We start from the raw sequence: 23,829 nt of genomic DNA on the forward strand, positions 1-23,829 counted from the left end.
GGAGGCTAGGGGCTTCAGTTCAGGGGCACAGCACTGAACTGGGCATGGCTAACAGACATGGGACATTCTGTAGGAAGGTCATCTTTCATGCTTCACTGCGCCCAGGGTGCAGTACTGTCTGCCGATGTGCGGGCAGGCCCCACGCAGGTGACTTAGGACATCAGATCTGCCCGTGGGGGGTGAGTGCCAGCATCACTCTCAGACTCCCGGGACCAGCAGCCTCTTCCCACCATGCTTTGTACCCAGTCCTTTGTGGGCTAGCTTGGATGTCCATCCCCCTGTTTATCCTAAAATACACTCATTCCTAGGCATAGACAGTCTGGTCCCACTCAGAAGCCAGAGCTCAGCATGTATGCTTGCTGGGTGCCAACGCCGTCAACAGCAAGCTGGGGAAAGAACATTCAGGACATTTCTATAGATCCCCGTCAGTACTGGGCCCTCTTAGGTATAGGGACCAGAGAAGGGAGACACATGGCTCAGGCATCCAATATGAGAACATCTCCATGAAGCCCACCCAGCATAGCAGCTGTCCTGGGGCAGCCACCTCACAGCTTTCTCGGGAAACCCTAATTCTCTCTAGAGGTGAGCATGGCGCTTTTAGCCTTCTTGTCCTGTTGGGACTGGAGATGCTTCAGAATCCATCTTCTGTTTCCATACTTCCAGCCCCCAGGCTCTCCCTGATCTCAGCTCCCAGTCCTGGCACGTCATGTAGAAGTATCTAGGAGCCCTGCACTTCTTTCCCTAATGTCCGTGCTCTGGCAGTCTCTATCTGAGGCCCCAGCCTCTCTGCACCTTCACTCCTGATGCAGCGGGTGGGGGCAGAGACGTTTCAGAAGGAAAACTAAGATGGCGAAGTGCCACTGACAAGCTTGTTAGAGCGACGAAAGAAAACACGGAAGAACTCCAATCGGCAGGAAGGAGCGAAGACGGTCTGATTCTCTATGGCAGGCCCCATCCAAGAGGAAGCAAGACAGGTATCAACTTCTCAAGTGCACACACACACATGTCCTCCCAGGCTTGGGATGCTTCCCAGGCTCAGGCTATGCCCAGTCCACATGGCACACAAGGTCTACTTTCTACATTGGAGTTTCATCTGCAGCATCTCCCAGGGCTGTGATCAAAGAGTCATGGGAGTTCGGAACGCAGGAGCCTCTGCCCTAGCCCAGGCCTGCCCACTCGTGCTCTAACCTCTATTGCATTCTGCCTCTACCCGACAGAGGTCCCTGGGCCTTTGTTACCAACAGAGGCCTAGGCTCCTCCTTAGCATCAGGTTCCACTGGCAGCAGGCTGTCTCCTCAGCTTGATCAAGAGGGTGAGCCAGTATCCCCACGGCTACCTGCGACTCCCTAGTGTGGTCAAATGAGCAGGCCCAGACTTCCTTGGAAACCAAACCATGGTAGTGTTGGCCAGGCAGAATTTGTTTCAAAGAGAGGATGAAAAGGATCCGTTTGCACAGCCACCTCCCTCTCCTGGCACCTCACAGCTGTCCCCATCCCTTCAGAGCTGAGGTACAGACATCCCTAGCTCTTTTTAGGTACATAGCATCAACCAAGATGTGATAGTAGCAGCAGAGGTTAATAATAATAATAATAATAATAATAATAATAATAATAATAATAATATAATAGCAACACGCTGGCCCTCCTGGGTCTGCACTTCCTACCCGACTGCCACAGACTTGATCTCAATACATTCTCAGTGTATGTCCACCATCTAGAAAGCTGTTTTTCAGGAAGATAAGGGTTACCATCTGTGCTGGGGATGGGAGCCAGACACGACCTAGAAGCCCATGCAGATGCCATGTCTACTGATGGGGGAGATAGGTCTTTTCAACAGGACAGGAACAGTGTACTCTGATGTGTGACAGAGCTCTCCCAGGAGCTAGGTCCTACTCTTGGTTCTCAGTCACTTTAAACAGGTCTTGTCAGGGTATCCCGGAGATGTCTGTGGGACCTATGTAGTCCTTCTCTTGCCTGAGTTGTCACCCAAACTACCACCAACCATGAGCAGAGGCAGAAGCACCCTAGCACATGCAGGGCTGGACACTCTAGCCTGTTCATTCCCTGGGCCACACCACTATGGTTTCACACCAGGGGCTCCAGCGCTATTCTCAGTGTATGTTCAGATAGCCAGAGAGCCTGAATCAACGTTCTTCAACTACTCACAATAAAGCCCAACTTTAAATACAGTGTGAGCCCACATGGAAGGTTGCCCAAAAAAAGACCAGGATGTACCTGGTCCACATGTCACAGAGACAATACTCCCCAGGGAGCACCATCTTTGCTGAAATAGAAGGGGAATATGCACAAAGTACATGGACCAAGCTCAGGAAGTCTGAAGTACAGTGAAGTGGCACAAACCCTTGTTTGAAGCACCCCAGCACACACCTATGTCTGTCTGTCTGTCTGTCTGTCTGTCTGTCTTTCTGTCTGTCTGTCTGTCTCTCTCTCTCTCTCTCTCTCTCTCTCTGTGTGTGTGTGTGTGTGTGTGTGTGTGTGTGTGTGTGTGTGTGTGTCTAGATCCTCTCCAGGTGCCAATACTCAGAGATGCTTCAGGATTTTACATCTGGACAGGGATGGTGAATGATGCCGTGGAGAACCAGGCCCCAGAGTGACCTTGGACATTGCCTAGACAGCCAGAAGTTAATCATTATGAACAATGGCAGGGGAGACAGGTATCCTCATCTAGAGGCACTCAGCACAAGAGAGGCACACAGGATAAGACCCTGATCTTCTGCTCTCTGTTCTTTCATTCACTCAGGCATTCCTGAGTCTCTTCTAAGTACCAGGCCGTGAGTGCCACCAAGATGTAGGCAAGTCTGCAGGAGACAGGAACTCTTGGATCAAGTGCCCTGAATTCCACCTGCTACAACTGAGGCATAAAAAGCAGGGCATCCTAATGACAGCAGAAAGCTGATTCACTCAGCCGCAGAGCACAAGATCTAAAGATACGTTTCCAGGCTGGAGAGATGGCTCAGCGGTTAAGAGCACTGCCTGCTCTTCCAGAGGTCCTGAGTTCAATTCCCAGCAACCACATGGTGGCTCACAACCATCTGTAATGGGATCTGATGGCCTCTGCTGGTGTGTCTGAAGACAGCTACAGTGTACATACATACATAAAATAAATAAATCTTAAAAAAAAAAAAGATACGGGGTTGGGGATTTAGCTCAGTGATAGAGCGCTTGCCTAGGAAGCGCAAGGCCCTGGGTTCGGTCCCCAGCTCCGAAAAAAAGAACCAAAAAAAAAAAAAAAAAAAGATACGTTTCCACACTCATGGAGTCAGGATTTCTTCACCCCATTGTGCCTCAGTTTCTCCATCTGTGGTTGGGTGTAAGTTCAGGCATGTCCAGCGAGTCAATGTGAAGTTATTGTGACTGTGGTCAACACTATCAACACCACCTTCATCACTTTCATTATCATTAGTCTCAACCATTGGTATCACTGTTAGCTAGCCAACCATCATGACTTCGCTATCATCACCATCACCACCACCACTACAACCACCACCAGCATCATTATCATCATGGTGTCATCATCACCATCTGCATCATCAACTTCATCATCACCATCTCCATCACCAACTTCTTCTTCTTCTTCTTCTTCTTCTTCTTCTTCTTCTTCTTCTTCTTCTTCTTCTTCTTCTTCTTCTTCTTCTTCATCTCTAAACTTCAGGCTAAGGCCTTTAAACACCCCTTCTGTCTGGTCCTATTTTTATCTCTTCAGAGGAGCAGAAAGAAGATGTGGCACAGGAACTGTGGCTACCCAAAGGTTATTCAGAAGGCCTGTATTCGCTTAGGTGCCATGTTTCAGATAAATGCCTCCCAGATGCTAAAGTCTTTGTCTTCACGGTGAGGAATCTTTAGGAGCTGGACCCAAGTGGGAAGGACTTGGAGATGTGTCCATGAAGGACAAGGTGGAGCCCTTGGGTCTTTCCCATTTCTCCTTTTTACCTCCAGGTTACGAGGTGAGCAATTCTACTGCTTGCTCTGGCCATCCACACCCCTGTGACAAGCTAAAAGGCCTGGGGCCCACCCAATCATGGACTGCAACCCCTCTGACTGTGAGCTGAATAAATCTTTGTTCTTTGTAAGTTAATTATCTCAGGCATTTTGTTACAGTAACTGACAGCTGGTTAACCTAGATGACAAAAAGGGACCTGACAGCAGAGCTAAGAACAGAACTGAGGTGAATGGAACATGGCCCAACCCCACATCAGGAGAGCTCTCTTCATACCAGGAGACCCTTGGTCAATACTGCCCAAGTAGCTCCTAACCCAGGTGATCTTTGACAGTCTCCAAATTCTTCCCTGTGGTCTTCCAAAAGGTCAGGAAAGACCTTCAAAGGTGTTTTTTAATCACTCCAAATCCAGAGAGGTACAGAGTATATGAACTCTCCTAGGAGGCTGGACTGCCTCTCTCTGGCTCTTAGAGAGATGAGGAAGAGACAATTTGGGACAGGGATAAGATCAACAGGACTAGGGGCTGGGGATTTAGCTCAGTGGTAGAGCGCTTACCTAGGAAGCGCAAGGCCCTGGGTTCGGTCCCCAGCTCCGAAAACAAAAGAACCAAAAAAAAAAAAAAAAAAAAGATCAACAGGACTAGCCTAATGATGCCTGCCCCACTGAATAGAGATGGGGACTTCACTTATCTCAGGGCTATGCGTAAGGCCCACTGTGCTGTGGCCTCCTTGAAGACTGTAGAGTCCCAGTGATATCCCATGCCCCTACTCTTCCTTAAGTCCAGGCACAGATGGCCAGCTTTGCACTATGTCCCCAGCCTTTTGCACTCCACAGCCTTCCACATACCTTAGCACACAGCAGAGCTCACATGAATCAACCTTCCCTAGCTAGGCCTTGGAGCTGTGGAGGACAGGGTATGCTTGAGGCATATCTCATCCACAGCATCAGCATCTCATCCTGGCATCAGAGTCCCGCTCCAGGACTGAGCGCTGTTTGTCAGTCTTTGATTCAGAGCATCTTGGACATTTGGGAAGGGAAAAGGCTAATCCCAAACACTGAGATCTCACTATAGGAAGCAAGAGGGGCCAGTGGGCAACAGCTCACCTCAAGCTGCTCTCTAGAATGGCCACTGGAAGTATGGAGTCAACACTCCACCCATGGAGAAGGGCAGCCTGGTGAGTTGGCAAGTCTGGCTCCTTCAGGTTCTAGGTATGACATGGTAAACAAACTCATGTGTGATCCCAGTTTAGGCTCCTAGCCCCACAGTCCACAGCTTGGGAGGGGATTAAGGTCGTTACACTTCACGTGAGTGAAAAGTTGGAGGCTAGTGTGGCCCCTCCTCCATGACCCTGCCCTGGTTCTTCTTGGTAATAGTCTTTAGTGGACAGTTATGAGCTAAAGGAAGACCCATAGGGAAAGGAAGAAGCCTGGTGGCTTTGGAAAAACTTTGAAATTCATTTACCTTAAATGAATGTATCCTGTCTGCCACTCACAGGATGATGTTTAAAATGTGATGAAAAGTAACTCTTCAAATGCCCTTTCTAAAGGTTTACATACATACATATTTTAGCTATAGAAAGCTGTAAGTCATGGGGCCACACCGTGAAGGAGTAAATCCCACCATTTACTTGAATACATTGCTGCAGAATCTAGGGCTGTTTTCCCACATCCGTATCATTCCTGCAGGTAAAACAGGGGCTCTTAAGATGACTCAGTGATTAAGAGCATGGGCTACTCTTCAGAGGTCCTGAGTTTAATCCCCAGCAATCACATGGTGGCTCACAACTATCTATCTAAAATGGGATCTGATGCCCTCTTCTGGTCTGTGGATGTATATGCACTCATACATTAAATATTTTCTTAAAAGCAGGAGAAAGAGACAGAGACAGACAGACAGACAGACAGACACACACACACACACAGAGAGAGAGAGAGAGAGAGAGAGAGAGAGAGAGAGAGAGAGAGAGAGAGAGATCCAAGTTTACCAGGCAAGATCTAGTGACCTGCGAAGTCATAGCAGTATGACGACTAATTCCTTTCTTTCCTGTTTAAGGGAGAGCTCACCAATTCTGGATCTCAAGAAACCAAGAATAAGAGATGGCCAACAAAGGGTCCTAAGTCCAGAAATGCACTCAAGTATGTCCAAAACGTGTTTTCCAGCTCATCCAGTGCAGCGCAGTAGGTGTGAAAGCCAACACCATAGGCTGAGATAGACCTCAACCAAAACACCTTCCTAAAGATTTGTGTGCTTTGGGGACATTCAGAGGTTAAGTCTAGCTTTTGGAACGCAGGCCGGGGATGTAATAATGTAATAGTAAGGACATTGGTCTATAGGCAAAAAAAAAAAAAAAAAAAAAAGTGCTGGTATTAATTACTGAAGCTTAGCTTCAGTCTGGGCCTTCTTCAGGTTCCCTTTCCTAGTAGTCTACCACATCTCCTGACTCTACACAAGGTGATAAAGAAGCAAGAGGACTAGGAGGCAAGGGCACTGTCCATTCATGACACAAAACCAATCAGCAATGATTAGCTGGTATGTCACCACCTCAGGCTCTGTAGTGACCATTGATCCTGCTCAATTGAGCCTTCCCATCATCCCAGGTACTGACCCCATGTCCTGTTTAGTCTAAACTTCTGTGTGCTTCGCAGCCAATTGCTATCAAAGCAGGAATTCCTCATCTTTGAAGCTCAAGGACAAGCAAGACACACAGGTGAGAAGACGAAAGCTTTGAAAGCTACTCCTTAAAATACAGGAGGTGTCTTGAAGTTGCAATAGAGTAAATTAAGGCCAGAGACTAATTTTCCTGTGTTCCACATCAACCATTTTCTTCCAAATAGACCGTGTTTGGGGAAAGCATGAGATCACTTAGGCTCTTTATCTGAATCCCACACATCAAAATGTAGACACAGACTGACATGGAGGAAAAGCCGTCCTACCCAAACCTGGGAGGTAGAAACAGTCAAGACTGAGAGTTCAACACCAGTTTGGGCTGTACAACACGGTTTTCAAAATGGAGAAGGGCAACTAACTATTGTAGCTTGGATTTGTGTATTTCATTTTTAATTTTCCCTTGCAAGAAAGATGCTGTAGACAAACATTAAAACAATAAGGGATCAGCAAGATGGCTGAGTGGGTAAAGATGCTTGCTGTCAAAACTGATGGCCTGAGTTAGATCCCTGGAACCCAGCAAGTAACGAATGGGCTTGCCCACAAATTGTCCTCTAACCTCCACACACATGCCTTGGTGTGCATCTTTACAGTCTTTAACACGTGAGATTAGTTATTAGAGAGAGTACATTGGATATCTACAACTATAAAATGTAAGAATAAAGATATAAGGGAACGGTCAAGGAGTACCAGTCCAGAGGCAAGTGTGCAAACAAGGTGATGTATGGCTGTTAAACAGTTTATCCACCTGTTAGCTTCAAATTCTTACATAATTGGGGACTGAGTGATTCTTACATAATTGGGAACTGAGTCCCAATCCTAGATGGAGCTATCAAAGTTTCTCTGTCCTCTTAGTACCAAGGGGTAAACAAAACTACAGCCTTTGGCTTCCACTGCTTAGAGTGGACCCCATAGATTTTCAGCTATAAGAGAAACAAGGCACATATAGCAAGGAAGACAAGAATGCACAAGTTTGCTCAACAGGTGTTTATTAAGGCTTGTATTCTCCTAGAGGACAGGTATCCGATGTTGTCCGTGACTCCGTACAGGCAGTAACAGCTCGAGGAAGTGACACGTTCTAAATACAAGTCTAAATAATACAGCTTAAATGTTAACTCAGAGGGTCTTTTGGAGTAAATAGTTTCAGAAGGTATCTGCTCTCTAAGACAGTAAGGATCCTCTACAGTGGGCGCGTGCAGATTCAGTATGCGAGGGCGTCGGGCATGAGCACCACTTTCATGCTAAACTCCAACTCCAGGTGGCGGTGAGCTCCTCCGAGGCTCCTCATTCCACAAAACATGATAGCAAATTTGTTTTCTAAAGGATTTTTTGTTTTTTGCTTTTTTCACCCATTCAACAGGAAAAAAAATTAGACACACAGTGAAATTTACAGTCGGCAGCAGCATCCATCACACTGCCTGTACTATCAGATCCTACATTTAAAGCTTAGCGTTACTGGTATAAAAACTTAAGACAGCATCAGGATTCTCAAGAGAAGAAAGAGGACAACTAAAAATGATCTACGAACAACTAAGAATGTCGAAATGCTGAACCAGACTTAAAACACCTTCTAGTTCCTTGCCACAGAGCCCGAACCTCATGCAGTGGCAGACGGTGGCAAGGAGAACTGGAGCACCGCTCTGTGTGGGCACTAAACTATGGAACGCTTGTCCATAGACAGCTGTGGGCACACTTAAAACTAAAAGTTACCTGTCTAGTAGGAAACTCAAGAGGGCAGGTCAGCAATGATGGATACCACAGATAGTAAAATGGCAAGCCACTTCAGTACTGTGAGGAGACGACAACAGCACATGCTGAATGGGCTGTTTGCTGTAAAGCCGGAGAGGGCAAGAAATATGAAGTATCCTATAGGGATAGTAAATGACTAGATATAAGAATAAGAACATAATTTCTGCCAAAATAAAAATATCTTTGGGATGTATTAGGTGTTTTGTTTTGAAGAATATTTATATTTTGCATTAGGTCAATCTGACTGATAAGCTGACAAACAAAATACTCCTTTATTAGTGAGTTCTACAATATTATAATACATAGAAAAATACAAATGAATGCAGATCCATCTGGCAAAAATGAACTACAAAGATAAAGATGCAACAATTAACCCCGCACGAGGACGACACTGGAGCTGACTCGGAGACAGCACCAAGCATACAGCTTTAAAACTCTGTTTTCAAAGTCAACCATTAACCAAAAACAAACCGGCTTGTCCTTATTGTTTGTTTCGATTCTGCCTTTCCTGTTGAAAGAAAAGAAGAGGTTACTAAGCTCGCCAGGCACTTTGATTTGCAGGCGAAGGCCCACAAAGGAGAGGCCTTAGGCCATCTTATGGGCTTGTCTGGGCAGTCCCCTTGGACTTGGTTCTGAACTACCAAGCAGCCTGGTCCCTCAAATCAGGGCAGGGGCCACCACACGCTGTCCTGTCCTTTCTCAAGACCCTCTGCATAGAAGTTACAGAGACATGTCCATGTGTCCTCTACCCACTCACCCCATGCCTCCCCTTCTCCCAACCCAGCCAGCTCTCCCTCGTGCCAATCATGCTAGTGAAGAACAGAACCATGAAAGCACCTACACCCAAGGGAAGGACTGGCATGCTCAGGGCACTCTAGCATGCCTAGTACAAATGAATAATTTTTCTAAATTTTCTCTCACTTTAATAAACCAATGACTCAGAACACCAAAATCTATCTGACAGGCAGTTCTAAGTAAGCTCCAAGTCAGGGCTAAGTAGAACAAGAAGACAAACTATATCCATCTAGTTTAAGCCCTTCCCACCAGCTCAAGTTTCCTGTGGCTTCTAGCAGTACTGACCAGGTTAGGGGCACAGCTCCTCAACTGAGCTGACTTCCTATATCCATAGACAGCTCCCTATCCCCAGCATGGATGTCATACCAATCTGGAACTTACACCCACTCTTCATGTCTACCTAGCTGGTTTCTGATCAGTGGGTCTAGCAGCCACCCTGTCTTCCCTTGCAATGCATCTAAATTCAGCCCATGACAAAGGTCTCTGATGCAAGGAACATGAACCTCCCCCACCACACACACACACACACACACACACACACACACACACACACACAAACACTCAATGTTCTCTCTGTCCTAACCCTTTCAGGACCCTCTGTACAGCAGTCACATGTGTGTGTATGTGTGTTAGTGTGTCTGTCTGATTACCTGCCCCCCCCCATCCCCACTCTCTCACATGTACCACACTGTCATGCTATTGGAGAAAGTGTATAAATAAAAAACTACACTCAAGAGGTTAAATGTTCCATCCCTAGCATGGCCCTCCTAGGTGTGAACTGAGAAAGCTGTCAGTAGAGTACCTATACAGTGACTGTGGTTTGTAATTGTTTAGTTTGGGCTTTGGAGTTTTGAGACAGTGTTTCTAAGGGTGGCCTTGAACTACTCCTACTCCTTCTGCTCCCACACACCTCTTAAGCACTGGAATCATAGGCACGTGCTACTGCACCTAACTACATTTAGTATATCTGAGCCAACATCTGTTCTTTCCTTTGGGGCTAACCTGGACTAAACATATGCCAGACACAGTGCTGACTACCATCCAAAGTCCAAGGTGAGGCTTCTTGAACCCTCGTGTGGCTCTAATCTTAAGGGTAGCAGAGCACCCAGATCAATTAGAAGGTGGATTACTAGTAAGAATTCATAACCTCTACCCTGAGGTTTAAAGAGAAAAACTCTTTTCAAGCAGAAGCCTGTCTCCCTGGAGTGCAATGGCTGCTACTTGGCTCCTTCAGCCTTCAGCCCTAGCAACAGCTACAGAGCTTGTCACCTGCTCTTTGAAGACATTATTCATAATTTTTGGGAGGGGGCTGGTTCAGCTGAAAAATAAAGTACACAGAACACATCATCCTTAAAGGGACAGGTGTATGTGATGCATCCCAAAGGTTTGTCAGACTAGGGTCAGTAGCCAGTAGACACTGCAAAACACTCAACTGTCAATGTTTTAAAAGGCCTATTTATAGATTAAACAAAAGAAAATAACCATATAGGGATGGCAAGGTGGCTCAGCAAGCTACATGTGTGGCAAGCCTGACAACCTGTCTTTAACCCCTAAGACCCATGACAAAATGAGTGGCCAACCTCAGGCTGTCCTTTCCACATACCCCAGCATACAATACACCTGTAAATGTAATGAGTAAAAACAAATTTAAATGTAAAAAGGTATCTGAGACCCTGTCTCAAAAACAAAACAAAAAACCCCAAACACCAAGTCTAGAAGAGCATGCCTTTAATTCGAGAGCCCAGGAGGCAGAGAGGTACATGGATCTCTGTGAGCTCAAGACCAGCCTTAGCTATATAGGGAGACCTCGTCTCCAAAAACAAAAACAAAAACAAAAACCAAAACCAAAAAAAAACAAAACCCAAACCAAACCAAACCATTAAAAGAAACAAGGTGGGATTGGGGATTTAGCTCAGTGGTAGAGCGCTTGCCTAGCATGCCCAAGGCCCTGGGTTCGGTCCCCAGCTCCAAAAAACAAAACAAAACAAACAAAACAAAAACAAAAACAAAAACAAGGTATCAGGCTGGAGAGATGACTCAGAGGTTAAGAGCAAGAGCACTGACTAATCATCCAGAGGTCCTGAGTTCCATTCCTAGCAACCACATGGCGGCTCACAACTGTCTAACAGGATCCGATGCCCTCTTCTGGTGTATCTGACAACAGTGACAGTGTACTCACATACATAAAATAAAGAAATCTTTAAAACAAAAACAAGGTATCAAAGTAAAACTTGGAGGCCAGCCTGGACTATAAAGTGAGTTCCACAACAGCCATAGCTACACAGAGAAACCATGTCTTGGAAAACCAAAGAAAGAAAGAAAAAGAAAAAAGAAATTTTTGTTTTATGTTACTTATTTGTATGTTTGTGTTTTACCTGTACCTATAGGCCTATGTATGTCACAGAAGTGCAGTACCCTTGGAGGCTAGAGAGGCTGTCAGATCCCTTGAGACAGGAGTTACAGACAGCTGCTATCAAATGGGTGCTGGGAATCGAACCCAGGTCCTTGGGAATACCAGACAACACTCAATCACTGAACCATCTCTCCAGTCCCACCCAGTGAATTTTAATGAAACTCTTTAAAAATGCAGTATTTAAAAGAAAACTGAGCATTAACACATGTGCACACAAATAGTTAACTACCAGATAAAAGATGTATCCAGGTTTCATTCACTATCCTTGTTCTAATGCAGGTAAACACTGTACTAACACAGTGGTTCCAGCTGATTTGATCTATAAATGCTCTCTAGGCATCCTTGGTTTGCGTACGTTATACATATGATGCTAGCAAAACAAAATAACTATTTCTTTTCTTTTTTTTTTTTTTTTTGGTTCTTTTTTTCGGAGCTAGGGACCGAACCCAGGGCCTTGTGCTTCCTAGGCAAGCGCTCTACCACTGAGCTAAATCCCCAACCCCAACTATTTCTAAGAACACATGCCACTGTTAAGGAATGCCTGTCTGTTATTCATACCCAAAAAGCTAAACCTACAGAATTTCAGTTACTGGAAATAGATGCCGTCTCTTTCTTAATGTTTTATCAGTACCTGTGATAAGATTAACTTAATGGTACTAGCAACAGCATTGCTACCTTGCTTTTTCCACACCCTCTTCCTCAAAACGCTTAATCACACAAGTAAGTTATCTAACTCGGGAGTCAAAAAGATTGGAAGCCAATCCAACAACCACCCACCAATGCTAAGTGACAATTCATGAAAAGGGCAATCTCAGGAATACTCTTAGGTAATGGACCTAACCATAGAACCATCGATCACCCCCACCCCAACACACCATTCTCTAAATGATGCAGGTTTAAGTTCCCCCACCTGCAGGCCTTTCGAGTTCTAAAGGTCAACAGGAGGTGACTGTTAGATCCAGAGCTCACAACTGTGATGTGGGGGTGCCCAAGCAGCATAAATCCTTGGGCAGGTGGGACATCATGGTTCAGCCAATGTTACTATATGGACATTCTCCCTGGGCCACACAAACTCTGATTTCTAAGTGTGCTTGAATGGACAGACACCACACACAATAGCTTCTCTGCATTCTCACTCTGTTCTTATGTACACAGTGGTCCAGATTACCATATCTCATGACAGGAAAGTGACAGATTTTCATCTACATCTACTCAAAACACACTCATTCCAGTGATGTGATAGCTAAGTTAAAAGATGTCACCTGTACTGTCTCAACCTGCCCTGAGTAAGGCCAGCAGGACCATGTCACTAGACCATCAACAGACTGCCGTCACACACCAGCCTGCTATGCAGGTCACCTGGCATGGGGACCTGTGGAACAGGTGCCTAAGGACAACTCACCTTGCGCACTACCTCCTCTTCCTCCTGGCGCTTCTCATAATGAGAAAAGTCGTCAAAGATGGAGGTTGTGTGCTTATAGGAGGCAATAATCTTCAGCACTTGTTTTGCTTTTTCTAAGGGCACCTCCTGCGTGTCACGGGAGTTTGTGACAGGCTTGTTGTCGTTATTCTCCAGTCTGATGTGCCGCAGTTGATTATTGGGCACATCCTTGACAAAAATCCACTTCACATCAAACTTCCCCTTCCACTTGTCCTGAGACCAGACCCCAGCACTGGTGCCGTAGTCCACAGGGGACTTCATTTCTGCCACCCCACAGAAATGTCCACTCCCATTGACACTGAAGAGCAGATAAACAGGCCCCTTGCTGCTCATGGAGCGGAAGGCGCCATCCAGGCGCTTGTTGCCATGTTCAGTACTACACCAGATGGAGTACTTGATGGAGCGGTGGATGTCGTCCTCAGAATAGCTCTTGATGATGAACACCCGCCCACTCTTAAGATTCCAGTCGAACTCTTTAGGGTTATAGCTGTGGGCAGCTTTCAGTTTCTCCAGGACAGGGTGGGATTCTACACTTGGGGCAGAAGTAGGCTGAGCACTTCCAACAGAGTTACTGTCACTGTTGGCCCCTCCACTCTGCCCAAATGCTGCATTTCTGTTTCGAGGAGCCACCCAGCGGGGTTGAAGTGGCTGCTGAGGGCTCTGATACTGTGGCTGGACCAAAGGTGGGGGCTGAACAGGGAGAGGCTGAGCTACCTGCTGTGGCTGTGGAGCAGCCTGGGGGGATGGTGTCTGCTGGGGGGCTGAGGCCTTCGGAGCAGGGCCCTTGTTATCCCAAGTACCAATGTCCATGTTATGCTTTATAGGTGGAGGAGGCAGCGTACCCCCTACTATCGGCCCACTCTTCGTTTTCATCTTAGGCTGTGGTTTTGCAGGCTTGCTGGCAATGGCTGCCCATGAAGTTGGTTTTGAAACTGGCATGTTTACATTTGTCCCACCATTGCCAGAAAGGACACCAGTCAGTGCCACACTGTTGACAACTGAACCCACTGTTTTAACTGCAGAGGTGGTAACATCTCCAATCTTCAGGCCAACCATGCCCTGCTCCAGACTGTTCATCCCAGGGGCCTTGTTGAGGGTGTCACTGTGAAAACCTGTCTGCCCATCAACAACTGTGCCACCAAGGGAGCTTGGTGGGTAAGTGTAACTGCTCCCATAGGCTGAGCTCTGAGTCTGCTGCCCCTGAGAACCACTTGTCCCCCATGCTGAGAATGCAGGGTTTTCAGGGAAAAAATTAAACCTGTGCTGGTAAATGTTGTTCCCCAGACCCCCAGGTTGCCCAAAAACAGCATCGTGCATGAAGTGATGGTCTCCATTACTAAGTTGTCCATAGGTAGTGAGATACGGGATGGGAGGGTCCCCTGCAGTGGACCATGGTGCCTCGCTGAGGGAGTAAGGAAATCCAATGGATGGTGGGTAGTAGCTGGACAGGTAAGGATCACTCATCGAGGGGTAACTGTTACTCTGTGAACACAAACAGGTGATGAGTTAGACAACTATCAGACAGCTCAGCATGCCAACCACATCACACACAGGTGCAGAAACAGAGCAGAAACAAACCTAATGTAATATAGCACATGATTAAGTCTTCCTAAATGACAGATATGCTCACCAATGCCAAAACAGACATCACTAGTAATAAATGCAAACCAGGTTGTTGTCTCAAAGCACAAAGCCTGCTTTGCAATGACCTGAACTCAGGTGAAATGACCTAGCAAAACCACCCTTCTGCCTTTACCATTCGAGTACAGCCCAGTCCTGAAATAATTATATTTATAATGAACACTGATAGCACAGCGGAAAGTGAGGACAGCCGTAAGATGGCTCTGACAGTCAATGACCAACAGGCTCCAGCTCACTGACTTATTAACACACCTGGGCACTGGTATTCATGTCACCCTCAAGACCCTCTCCTACGCAATATTCCTGATAGCTACCCAGCTGGGTTTTTTTGAGGGTCTGTTCTTCACATTTCATAGTTTTCTGAGTGTACTTATGGACACTCAGAGTGAAACACAGGCTTCTTTGCTGTGCCTCTACCAGTCCAAGTCCCTGGAGTTTAAGAACCCTGCTATCTGATACCAGAAGACCCACTTAGCAAAGTCTTTCTGAGCCCCAACACCATCTACAGCAGAAGCTTCTAAGAGGGGCTTAAAGTGTGGGTTATAGGGCAAAGAGGGAGGAGGATGGAATGGTTCACCCATCTTGACCTGGTAGCCTTATTCTACTTCTAAAGAGTTTCCGAGCCCGTAGGTGTAACTTTGGAGTTGGCAGCTCTAGAATACTATCTCTTTGGAGAGACACTCAGCCAAGGTTTTGGTGAGAATCAGGCACAGTGCTCTGGGCTCAATTTCAGTTTCTGCCTCTACCAACAGGCTAGTTTCTATTACCTTACTATATTTCTTTTCAATCTCTGAAAGGTAAGCATCAGTGACATAAGTGAAGAGACCTTCCTATAGCATGTCAATCTATGCTTGGGGGTGGACATGTCCAGTGAAGATAAGAAAGCTCCACTAGGCACCAGACCATTTCAGAACTATCATTTAACATGAAGTAATTGCTTCCTTGTAACGAGAACTTTTAGCATCCACAAACAGATCACTATAAATATTCTATTTCTTGTTGTTCTTTTTTTTTTTCGGAGCTGGGGATCGAACCCAGGGCCTTGCGCTTCCTAGGCAAGCGCTCTACCACTGAGCTAAATCCCCAACCCCATAAATATTCTATAAACATGGAAAAACTTGGTATATCCTCTCTTGAAAAGATTTCAATGATTGTAGCTCCTCCATTGCAACCTCCTGCTATGTATCTCTTCCTAGCATTCTTCAAAGGAGCCTGAGCAGGGAAGAAGAATCAATGAGGTCTGGGCAGAAGCTTTGCTGTGAGGGAAGCATACCTTCATGGATACAAAACTGAGGCCACAGTCCTTCCAAAAACACTTTATGCATAAGACAGACAGAAAGGGAAGACCTAGTGGTGGCCTGTCATTCTAACCCACTGGCCACAAACCAACAAACAGCAGTAAAAGGAGTCAGAAAAGATACTCAGGTTGTTCTGACTTACACCTAGTCCTTAACTGAGACTAACACAAGTTAGGATCATGAGGTAAGATCCATCACAATGCCAACAGCTCTCAAAGCTCTCCTGAAAGATCACCATCCGAAGAACAAACAGGTCACAAACAGCTATACAAACACCACACAACAGGTATCCCCATTACTCTCCAGCCTGTACTGCCCAAATGCTACCTGAACATGGAGATTCAAGCACAACAACTCTGTAACACTCTGCCCCAAATCCTTCTTTCAGTTTCTAACACAAAGATTCCAACTAACCTTCTCTGCAAAAATCATCACACCTCAAGACCAGGGCATGATGCTTCAGCTAAAAATGTACATGCAGAAACACATGTAGGACAGAGGCAGTGAGGCACCAGAGAAGAGAGGCATCAGCAGCTCCTGCAAGAGAAAGCCTTGGCGAGACCTCACTGCTTCTCTGAGTTGTAGCATAGAAGATGGAATAAGAAAAGATAAAATTAAACCCCATGGAGAAGGTAAAATCCCAGATTAAAAGGTCATTGTTTACTAAGGTCTCCTGAAAAGTGCTGCAGGCATCCACAAGTAGTTCAAACACCTAGCTACAGCCCCCTTTTGCCTCTGAACCGGCAGCCACATGTCTCCTAACTCTCTCCAACCTGAGAGGCCCAAAAGCACTGTCAAACTGTGCTTTAGGCCCATTCCAGTTTTTTACCTCAACTCCACTGAGACCAATTTCTATTGTCTCCGTATTTCAAGCTACTTTGTAAAGCTATCTCAACCAGGCCATTTTATGCAGAAGAATCCTCTAACAGCTGCTCCCACAACTTTGTAAGCCAGACTGACTGCCAGTCCATGATATACAAGAAGTGGTTCCCATCAGTTTGTAGTGTATGGTGCCTATCCTGATCGAGGTGTTTAACAACTTAGCTCAAGTGTGCCCTGGAAATAAACACACTGGGGTTGCTGGTAAAGCACAAAGAGTATATCCAAGTCCTCCGCCTCTCTGTATGGCCAGGCATAAGAGTTTACACTCACTTGTAAATGTCCCAAGCAAACAGTCCCTTCTGGCTTGGTAGCTCCAAAGTATTGTTGAAGTTGCAGTATGAAGTGGTTTACCAGAGACTCAGCTGAATAAACTAAGTTATGCAACCAAACTCAAAAGGTGCTCTTCACATCTGACCACACCTCTAAGTACAACACTTAGCTTCCCATAGCTCATCAGACGACCGGGTAGTGCCATATTTAAGATTTCTAATCAAAGCCCGGGTACAAGACCACACAAGTAAGGCAAACACGTCTTCCAGGCAAAGTCAGAAACCACTGACAACTTGGAGCACTTAGGTCTCTTCTTCCTGATCCTGATAACTAGAAAGTTAGATAAACAAAATAGACACTCCAAAAACACAAAGAGAATTTAAATAATCACGGCTGTTACCCTGGGTCATTTGAAAACAAGAAAGTATAACCAAGTCATAAACCTGTTCTAGAATTAAGGGCTTTTATTTATTATTAATCCAAGTCACCTTGAGTGACAAGGGGGTGAATTTTAATGACTAGAACACTTCTGCCCTTTTTTTTCTGAGAAGGAAAGAATCTGAGACCATAATAGGGTGACTGAGACTGGAAGAAGATGCAGGACAGTCTCTTCTCAGCCCTGCAGATCATCTCTGCACCATGCTGAGACACATGCACTTCATCAAATCAAATCCACTGTATGTAAGGAAGCACTGAGGGCAAGGCTGGAAAAAAGTGAGCAAGTGTCTAAGACTCCTGGGACTGCTGTCAGTCAGCATGTACACACTTGTTTCAGGAGGAAACTATAGACAAAGGCAATGTTAGAGAACCCTGACACCACGCTCACTCAGTCACTTTCCTGGTCTTTCCTCAAGGCTGATCCTTCTGAGACTGTGGTGCGAACCCCTTATCTGGCTGCTATGCAGAGACAGCAGCTTCTGACAAGAATTTCTACATCTGTCTAAGCAACTTGCTAAGGAGCAAGTAAAGACACATTGCATCCTTCCCTATCCCCTCTTGGAAGCTGTAGTAGTAGCAAATCCCTCCTTACTGGGTACTACCACTGGGTCTTTTAAGGAAATTTATAGCACATACATGTAACCACAGAATCCAAGCCAGACACAGGCTGGATAGCCAGGCACATATGCGCTAATTCAAGCCTACCAGAACTGCCTAGACATGGCAGTAACCCAAGTGTCAAGTTTCTCCCAGATATTCACAAACAACAGAGGCTGCGTACGCCCTAACAAGGCTCAGCATTATTTAATTTAACTCTGGCTGCAGGCGAAAAAACTACATAAACTCTGATAAAAACCTTGCATGACTGAGGCGGCTCAATTTTCAAGATAAGCTAAGAGCTCCCAAGGCCTGCAGTTCCTCACAAAAGAGCACAGAGGCAAAACTTCAACGTGGCATGAGTGACAAGGGTCCATCCAGCATTTTAAACAATCTTTGGCCATAAGGATGTACTATAGAAAAGTAGGTAGGCAGAATGGCATTTTGGCCCCATATGAAAAACAAGCAATATAAAGAGAGCAAGTACCTGCTAAATGACTAGAGGCGCCACTTCTCCAAACAGGTAAATGCCACCATGCTGGTCCTCAGGAAAGCCTGAAAGCCTCCTGTGTTGTTACCTCCTAACAAAGTTGGGCATTTCTAGAAAACTTATTCTTAAGCAATATTCTGGTTAAGTATTTTACTAAAAAGTATACCCGAACAGACATGAAGGTGACACTTCAAAGCTATTTACTGAGGGTGCTATCTTGAAGAACATTTCTTTTCATAGTTTCCCCAAGACTTCAGGGACATGCAACTGACAGTAAGGGGAAACTAATTCTACTTTTAAGAAACTCCTCAAGTATTCTACGAGTCCCTACTTTATAAAAACATTTCAAACATAGTAAAGCAACCCTAGTTCCCTGTTTTAATATTTCTTATATACCATTGCTATAAGAAAACCAGGAGCCAGGTAGTGATGGTGAAGGCTTTTAATTCTAGCACTCAGGAGGCAGAGGTAGGCAGATTTCTGGAGTTTGAGGCCCAGCCTAGTCTACAGATGGAGTTCTAGGACAGACAGGGCTACACAGAGAAACCCTGTCTTGATAAACCAAACAAAAAAGAAAACCAGGAAATATGATATTCAAAAGAATGTTTAACTTCTTGTTCTTGTCATGGTCAATAGCCCACGACTAAAGTCAAGTCAGTTCTATAACCCTATACTGCCCAGATACTCAGGGGCAACCAACCAAGCAACCCCATAGGTTAATGTTCCCTCAGACTCTTTAGGCTTCTGATATGCTGAATGTGGTGGGAAGGAAGATGGAGAAAGTTATAAAATGCTCTAAGATGACCTAGAAAGGCAGATGAACAAAAAAGGGGGCAGGGATGGGGAGTAGAGACGCAGGTAAACCATTTCCTTCTGGTACAATGACCAGACAAAGCCTGCTTGACTCTAAATATGCAGCATGCATTTAAAAGTAGCAGAGACTCTAGTTAAATCTAAATTTCAAATTGCACATGGCTTCTGTTTGTTTTGAGATAGGTCTTACTATAAAATCCTGGCTGGCCTTGAATTCAGAGAGCCGTCTGTCTCTACCCTTGAATATAGAATGAAAGCTGTGTACCACCATGCCCAGAATGCCTATGGTTTTTAAACAGGGCAATTTTGTTACCAGGAAACACCTTGCAGACAATTTTCATGAGAGCTGCACAGAAAATCTAGTGGGTGGAAGCCAAGAGGTGGTGTATAGGTGATCCTAAGTGCAGGGGACAGTCAAGTAATGCTTAGGCATAAAATGCCCATGGTCCCAGTAGGTTAGAGGAAAGAGACATAAGGCAGGAGGGGCACCTTGGGGTAATGTGAGGCTGCTTTGACCAACATACATTGTACATACACATGGAATGTTAAAAGAATACACTACAACAATGTTTAGTTATCTGGGCTAGAGAGGTGGCTCAGAGACTGAGCACCTGCAGCTCAGTTGCCACGACCACCTGTAACTCTAGTTCTGGAGGCTCGTACACCCTCTTTTAAGACTCTGAGGTCACCTGTGCATGTACACACCCCTACACTTAAAAATGACAGTATCAACTGGGGACATGGCTCAGTTTAAAGTGATAGCCACTCAAGCTTTAGGAATAGTTTGGATCCCCTCAAACCATGTAAATGCCAGGTGAGTGTGGTGGCCTACTTGTAAAGACAGGAGATTCCCAAAATAACTTAGACTTAGCCACACTGGCAAGCTCTGGGTTTAAGAGACCCTGCATCACTGAATAAGGCAGAAGGTGACAAAAGATTATTCCTGACCTCAACATCACATCTGTATATGCATTCCATCCCCCATCTGCATACTAGCATCAGGTCAGCATATCTATTCCACCACCCCCCATTCGCACACCTAGTCAGCCACACAGACCTGTGCCTGTATATACATACACATGAACACAGAAGGAGTTTCATGGTGCCAAAGGTAAGAAATCCTGATCATAAGGTGCTCATTCTGTGCTTTATACATGCCCTTTCCAATGCCAATCTCCCAACAGGCCTGAGAGCAGGATTTTTTTTTTTTTTTAAGATTTATTTATTGTATATAAGTCCACTGTAGCTGTCTTTGGACACACCAGAAGAGGGCATCAGATCTCATTACAGATGGCTGTGAACCACCATGTGGTTGCTGGGATTTGAACTCAGGACCTCTGGAAGAGCAGTCAGTGTTCTTAACCACTGAGCTATCTCTCCAGCCTAGGATTTTTATTCATACAAAAGGAAGCTAAGAATCAGGGAAGGCAAGTCTCCTGATGTAGGAAGAACACAGAAAAGGAGTCTGCTGCACTGTCCAGTGCTTACCTACTCTCCTAGACCGTAACTCCAACCCTCTAGAGACAACATAAAGATGGCACAAGCAAAGCTTACGGGACCCACACAGTCCTATAAATCATAAGCACTCCACCACCAGCCCACAAATGCTAAGTCTGCCTGAACCCAACCTCCAGGGGATGCTCTCCTACAGAGAGAAGACCATCTTCACCACTCAGGCCCAGGCCCAAAGGAAGACCTGCACAAAGCAAATCTTCAAGACCACCTATCAGTTCTAATACTTCCCAGCCTGTCTCTTTGCTGTGTGGGATGGAAAAGTAGACATATTATAGTAAACCTATTACAAGCATATTTTTAAATAAAAATTACACTAATAAAATAAACTCACCGGATTGGACTGTCCAGAAAGGTAGGGCTCAAAGTCATTGTCATGAACTGCATCCTTCTGATGCAAAGAACCATTTTGTACTAGAACAAAAAGTTGCAAGACATTATCTCCAAACTTTAAAAAAAATACTTTTAAGCATGGAAACCTTATTTTCATCAATTTCTGGTAGATATGATCTTCTTTCAAAATGGGTACACTCTCTATAGAGAGCTGATGCTTACATGACTAGTTAGAATGGCATTGAACAACTTTTCCTAAATTCCTTCTTTTAAGTAAAAATATAATCATAATTTGGTCAGATGTCATTTTGTTGCAATCAAAACAAAGGGCAAGAAACTTACAGCCAGACTTTGAGCCAGTCTGTGATGGCTCCTCCCCCACCCGGAAGGGGGGGACTGAACCCAGGGCTTCCCCTAGGCCCCGGGCTGATGCAGAAATCTACAGTGTCTCAGATCTACCTGTTCCAGGCAAACAGGACACACGCTTTAAAAGCCCAGTTACGCACAGAGATCTGAGGGAAGGATGCTCGGTTGGAAAGGGCTGTAACCCAAGCTCACTATCATCTGATTCTCCACTTACTTTCCACTGTTACAGTGCACAGCCAGTAAAGGAAAGGAAAGGAATGGTAAATAAAGTGTTGGGCCTTTTCCAACCTTAAAACACGATGAACCATATTTGGTTACACCCAAGTAACAACAACACGCACTGGTTAAAAACAGTCTTTCAAAGATTTAGTGTCACTCTCGAGTTCTCACAAGAGTTTTGGAAGTTTATTACAAGCCAGAATTATCACAGGCGATAACAACAAACTTACAATGACTGTAACTAAGGGTGGAGGGCAGGGCCTCCCGGTCCACAGCTAGCTGGCTGACTCTCCTCCAGAGCCATCCACTACCTAGCAACAGAGGACCAGTCAGTCATTCAGCCCCGCTAACCTCTGCAAGGCCGTCTTATCACCACTTCTTTCCCCACCAGGTAACTGTTCTGGCAGAGTCATTAAGGAAATTGCAAAATATTATCTGAACTACTCCGGGTACGCCTTTATTTTTTTTTTTTCTAGTTCCCCTCCAATCTGTCAAATACCCCGGAAATGGAAACTTTCATCTCCTCCAAGCTGACGGAGAAAACTAAGTTTCGGATCCCAGGCCGGCTTGGTGGACTTTCTCTTGTCCACACGGGCTGGCGCTGCCCCGTTCTCCTCCAAAGTCCGGAAGACTTCCCGGAACTCTCCTCACCTTTATTATCTTGTCCTTTTGTTCTCTGCATCGCCGCAGGCCAGGATATGCGGGTGGACACCACCCAGCCCGGGAAAGGAAACACAAAGTTACTATGCGAAGAATGCTACCCGGAGGGCTTTGCGACCCCGGCCCGGCCTCCAGATCTCCCATAATTTGATCACAGCCAAGCCAAGCGACCCCGCCATCCGACCCCAGAACTCCAGCCCGGCCTGGTATGCAGATCTTCGGCCCTGAGATCCAAGCCCTGACCCGGCCTCCCTGTTCCAGCCCGGACCCCGCACCCTAACCCCAGCCCAGTCTCCAGGTCCCCAGCGCGACCCAGACCGCAACCTCTGTTTTGCCTTGTCCACGGCCTGGTCTCGTGACCGTGGTCCCGAGACGCCCCTACCTGGGGGTCCACGCTGGTGGCCGACATGCTTCATGAACAGCGCGGCGCGGGACCCCGGCGCCGCCGGCTCGGGCCTCCCGCGAGGCCGGGCCTGTCACGCCGCGCGCGGTCCCGTGCCCCGCCACCAACTCCACGGGCGCGGCCGGGCGCGGCGGCAGCTGTAGGCACGCAGGCCGGAACAGCGGGAAACAGCGGAAGGTAGCGGACAGGCTGAGGGGGCGCCGACTCCAATGGCGGCCGCGGCGGCTGGGACGAAGCTGCGCGACGTCAGCGCGCGGGGCAGGCCGGGAGCGCCGTCGAGTCGCCACTACCGCGCCTGCGCATCGTCGCTCCTTGCCCAGGATTTCGCGCTTGGGACTCAGTCTCGCGCTGGAGGGGCGGGACCAGACCGGATGGGGCGGGGCGATCAGGGAGTCACGTGCGGCTCCTGGGGCGGCGCCTATTGGGGAGAAGGTGGGAGTTTGTAGCTAAGCTACACCTGTCCCAGAGTTTTGTGGCTGCTGGGCTGACCTATCCAATCTGGGCCTGACCGGAGCGTGCCAGTGTGTGACCAATGTTCACGTTAGGTTCTGTACCCGATTCCATCACCCAGAGTAAAAAACAAGAGGACTTTGAGGAAAGCTAGGCGTCCCCCTTTGGGTTCCACGTGGGGAGAGCTCAGTTGGTCCCTCAGAGTCTCCAACAAAGAACTCACTCCATTAGTCATTCACTTTCAGGCAAGCTCTTTGCTCAGGGAACTCGCTACCCCCCCCCCCCCACACACACACACAAAATAAAACAAATCTTTTGAATATAAGCTTTAAAAGATTAATTTTATTTTATGTGTATGAGTGTTTTGCCTGCGTGTATGTCTATGCACCACATGTGTGCCTGGTGCTCAGGGAGGCCAGAGGAGGGTGCCCCAGAA

At 46.4% G+C, this 23,829-nt stretch overlaps 1 protein-coding gene across 1 annotated transcript; it reads right to left on the bottom strand.

The window, feature by feature from the left end:
* Positions 1–7,595: 7,595 nt before the first annotated feature.
* On the bottom strand, positions 7,596–23,093 carry Ythdf1 (YTH N6-methyladenosine RNA binding protein F1). Its single transcript, NM_001024756.1, is given in 5 exon segments — positions 7,596–8,880; positions 12,983–14,503; positions 21,297–21,376; positions 22,532–22,556; positions 22,923–23,093. Coding segments are annotated over 5 exon segments (1,680 nt in total). The 5' UTR covers positions 22,950–23,093; the 3' UTR covers positions 7,596–8,853.
* Between the last annotated feature and the right edge of the window lie 736 nt (positions 23,094–23,829).

Source organism: Rattus norvegicus, chromosome 3, assembly GCF_021556685.1.
Source record: "Rattus norvegicus strain SHRSP/BbbUtx chromosome 3, alternate assembly SHRSP_T2T, whole genome shotgun sequence".
Taxonomy (NCBI): Eukaryota; Metazoa; Chordata; class Mammalia; order Rodentia; family Muridae; genus Rattus; species Rattus norvegicus.